Source organism: Theobroma cacao, chromosome 4 (assembly GCF_053813885.1).
Source record: "Theobroma cacao isolate CCN51 chromosome 4, ASM5381388v1, whole genome shotgun sequence".
NCBI lineage: Eukaryota > Viridiplantae > Streptophyta > Magnoliopsida > Malvales > Malvaceae > Theobroma > Theobroma cacao.
The window spans coordinates 32,033,001-32,037,079 of record NC_142642.1 but is presented as its reverse complement, the minus strand read 5'-3'; the positions used below and the strand labels follow the sequence as shown (position 1 = coordinate 32,037,079).

General features: G+C 35.1%; 1 protein-coding gene across 1 annotated transcript; it reads right to left on the bottom strand.

The window, feature by feature from the left end:
- Positions 1–1,228: 1,228 nt before the first annotated feature.
- LOC18602243 (serine/threonine protein kinase 1) lies at positions 1,229–3,105 on the bottom strand. The gene has a single exon (XM_007033502.3). The coding sequence runs from the start codon at positions 2,793–2,795 to the stop codon at positions 1,485–1,487; it is 1,311 nt and encodes a 436-aa protein (XP_007033564.3). The 5' UTR covers positions 2,796–3,105; the 3' UTR covers positions 1,229–1,484.
- Positions 3,106–4,079: the final 974 nt, after the last annotated feature.

Below are 4,079 nucleotides of genomic sequence, written 5' to 3'. Positions count from 1 at the left end.
TAAATTAGTAGTGTCTGCATTTGAGTCGGTACAATTGATATTAGAGTATAGACTTGAATCGTTATAGTTGGTATTAGAACATGTGTCAATTTATGATATCCATCTCACATCAAATGTGAATGAGATTGTTAATATCAATATAAGTAATTTACTACTAACAATTTGAGCTTAAGTTTTTTAAGACTATATGATTTTTGAGTGAGTGAGATTGTGATACTTCATTTCACATTAGATATGAATAAAATTATTAACACCAATATAAGTCATTCATTATTAACAAATCGAACTTTAAGCTTTTAAGCGTCACAATGGTCACATAATTTAAGTCTAAAAAGTTGCTAGATCAGTAATAATTGGATCAAGAAAAGTTAATGGTCCAATGGTGCTTAAGTTTAAGTCAATAAAATCTCATGTCAATTAAATCTAATTTGTAAAATAGAAATATACATACATTTACAATTGAATCAAAGACTCATATACAAAGTAACACTATTTGTTATTAATAAAAACACAATAAAATGGTGTGAAAGAAAACACTTTCGTCCAATTCTTCACTCAAATCTCCATATACCTTACTTAGAGATGCCATAAACAAAAAGTGGGAATAATATTTGCGTATTAGAAGTAAAAGAGAACAATTAAAAATCAGTTGGTTTGTCTCATTCACATCCCCAAATATTGCTCTTCTTGTCATTTTGAGGAATTTTTGTTAGTTATCCAGATTTGGTCATTTCTTCTCCTTATCAACCTCCTAAGCCAGTTGTGGATCTACGAGTAGGCAGAAAGAATATGCTGGCATGGACAAAAATTTCCTCATTACAAACACAAGAAACGTGACGTGTTGTTCATTCAAGTTAATTAAAAAGCACACGAATGATTATTAAATGCAAAATCCAAAACAGTAAATAGAAGTAACTTTCGTTTACTTTGAACTGCTTAGACCAATAAATTAGATTCCAATTACGGAGATTAGAACCACTTAATTACCATGTTTAAAACCTTACATAGAATGAGGTAAAACACTTTCATATGTGCGTCCTTTTAATTTGTTTTCCCTTTAGGCATTACGTGTCCTTTTCCATCGCTATAGCTTCATTCGAGTTTCCCGAAAGAACTTTTTGAATAAGAAATGGGGGTTCCGCGTGAAAGTGATGGTGTTTTAACTTGTTCTGAAGGGATGACAGAGAAAAAGAAATCCCAGGGAAGCGAAGCAAAAGAAAAGGTGAAATATTCAGAAAAACTAGTAATATAATTGAAATAAAGGGTAAAGCCGGGCAAAAACGGAAATACAGGAAACCCGGTAAGTTGATTTGGCTTTGTTCCGATTTGCCGGAAAAAGCTATGCAGGAAATTATTTGAGAATCGAAATAAACATACAAAGGGTTTTTCCTTTCTTTTTTTTCTTTTTTGTTGAATATATTACAGCGGTCGAGAAGCCATTGTTTCCCACCGGTTCTCAGCTTTACCGATAAATCCTCTGTTAATTACAAATTATCGGAAACCTGCCCTGCTTCCGCTTTGTATATCAAATCGGAAAGTTTCGGCCTTAACTTATCTTTCCAAATTTCACCACTCGACCCGACATTCATCTCCCGCCGTCTCACCTCCACCACTACCAGCTTTTCCGTTAACTGATGAATATCTACAGCGATAACGAAATTACTACTCTGCCCTTCCAACCGTATCCCTCTCTCTTTTCTCTTCCTCACCTTCACGTCCTCCGTCCTTCCAACCTCCTCGATTCTCCCTAATATTCTCTCCGGTTTCTCTCCCGATATAAATCGATCTCTCCGGACCCAAAAATCGGCCTCATTAAACAAATTGGATAGGTCGAAACCGGACGAAAACGAGATTATATCAAAGGCGTTCAAGCACTTGTTACTCTGATTTTCTTCTTTCATTTCAAAGTCTTCGGAGTTGAATTTGATTTCTTTGTAACCTTTCTTGAACCAAGGGTCGTTGATGATTTCATCGAGGGTGATCCTTGTTTCAGGATTGGGATCAAGAAGGCGACCTAAAAATCGACGGAGATCAGGAGACGTCCATTTCGGGAACCGGAATTCGCCTTTGTAAATCCTACGGTACATTACCATCAGATTGGGGTCGTTGAACGGTAGATATCCGGCGTGAAGAACGTACAAAACGATGCCGCAGGACCACACATCGACTTTGGCGCCGTCATATCCTTTCTTGGCCAAAATTTCAGGCGCCACGTAAGCTGGGGTTCCGCATAACGTATGGAGGAGGCCGTCTGGTCGGACCTGGTCCGTCACGGCGCTGAGTCCGAAATCCGATACTTTTAAATTCCAGTTTTCATCAAGGAGGAGATTCTCCGGTTTCAAATCGCGATGGAACACGCCTCTCGAGTGACAAAATCCGACGGCTGAAATCAACTGCTGGAAATACCGACGGCTGAGATCTTCGCTAAAGCGTCCCCTGGCAATCCTGGTGAACAACTCCCCGCCTTTAGCGAATTCCATGACGAAATAAATCTTAGTTTTGGTAGCCAACACCTCGATGAGCTTGACGATGTTAGGGTGGTGAAGCCGGCGCATGATAGCAATTTCTCTCTTAACCTGCGCCATGAAGCCTCCTTTGACAACTTTCTGCTTGCTCACGGCTTTGATGGCGACGCTCTGCCCCGTCCTCACGTTGCGCGCGTGGTAAACTTTAGCAAAGGCGCCGCATCCCAGCAACTTGCCAATCTCGTACTTTCCAAAGAGCGTGATCTCCGATGAAATTTCCGACGAGTCGGTGGCTGTGCTAGAACTGGCGGTGTCTTCGATCTCTGGCATTGTTGTTGAATCCAGAGATCGAAACTTTTTCTTAAATATTAACAAAACCTCATGAAGAAGATGGGATGGAAATGATTATTGAGTATAAAAATAAGTTTAACTCAATAACTGAGTTTCTTACCAAGGTTTTATTCCACACGAGTTGCAACTTTTTCTTTTTTTGTGGTTTTGCCTAAACCTTATCTTCTAAGAAAACTGTTAACGGCTTTCGAAACGGAGAAGATAAGAGAAGAACAGGAACGAGGGAAGTTTGAACTGAAAATTTGTTTACGATTCAATGGATAATTGGGATTGAATTCTCAACAGAACTGCTTTTTGCAAGCAATTTAACGAAGGTGCTTCAGGGCATTTTTGTCATTTCGAAAATGGACACGTGGAGTTTTGAATTTTTTTTGAACGGGCTACGTTTTTGTTTTGGTTTCACTTTAATCTTTTTGTTTTCATAAGACGGGAGCATTTTACTTTATAATTTTTTTATTATTTAATTATGATAAATAATTGTGTTCAAATTTATCATTTTTAATAATTATAAGAAATGTTTTCCATAGGAGACTAGAGATGGCGTGCATATAAATCGTAGCCACCCACCTGTCACGGTTCCTTTTGGGAATATAACATTAGTCGTTGCTCCTTTTGGCTTTGAACTTTTACTTTTTCGTTTTCAGTTTTCTAAATTCAAAAAAAAAAAGAAAAGGAAAAGCCCCTAATTCCATTTTTCTTTTAAATGAATGACAAAATTTGTTTACCTACGATTCCATCTTCCCGCTACAAAAGAAATTGACATTTTTGAGCCTATGATTCATTATATTTTATAAGCAAACCGTCAAAACACTCTGATTATTCTTTTATTTTATTTTTTAATATTGATGACATAACATTTAAAAAGCTTTTAAATTATTAAAAAAAATTAAATAAATTTTTATTTTTTATTATATTTAATTAAGTTCATGTATTTTTATTTTAAATTAAATAAAATTTTATACCTAATAGTTAACTACTTATTGTTAATAAAAATATTTATTATTATTTTATATTCATGTGACGCTAATATAATGTTGATGTTGATAGTAGAAAATAACGTTAATATAAAAAGTGAAAAAAACGATATGTCCATGTCATCATATTACATTAATATATCATATTATTATTTTTTATAATATATTAAAATATCACGTCAACATCACGTGATATAGATTGATAAGTAGTAATGTGATTAAGTTAATTAATAATCATAAAGACTTATTTAATTTAAAATAAAATATAAAAACTTATTTATTTAAAATA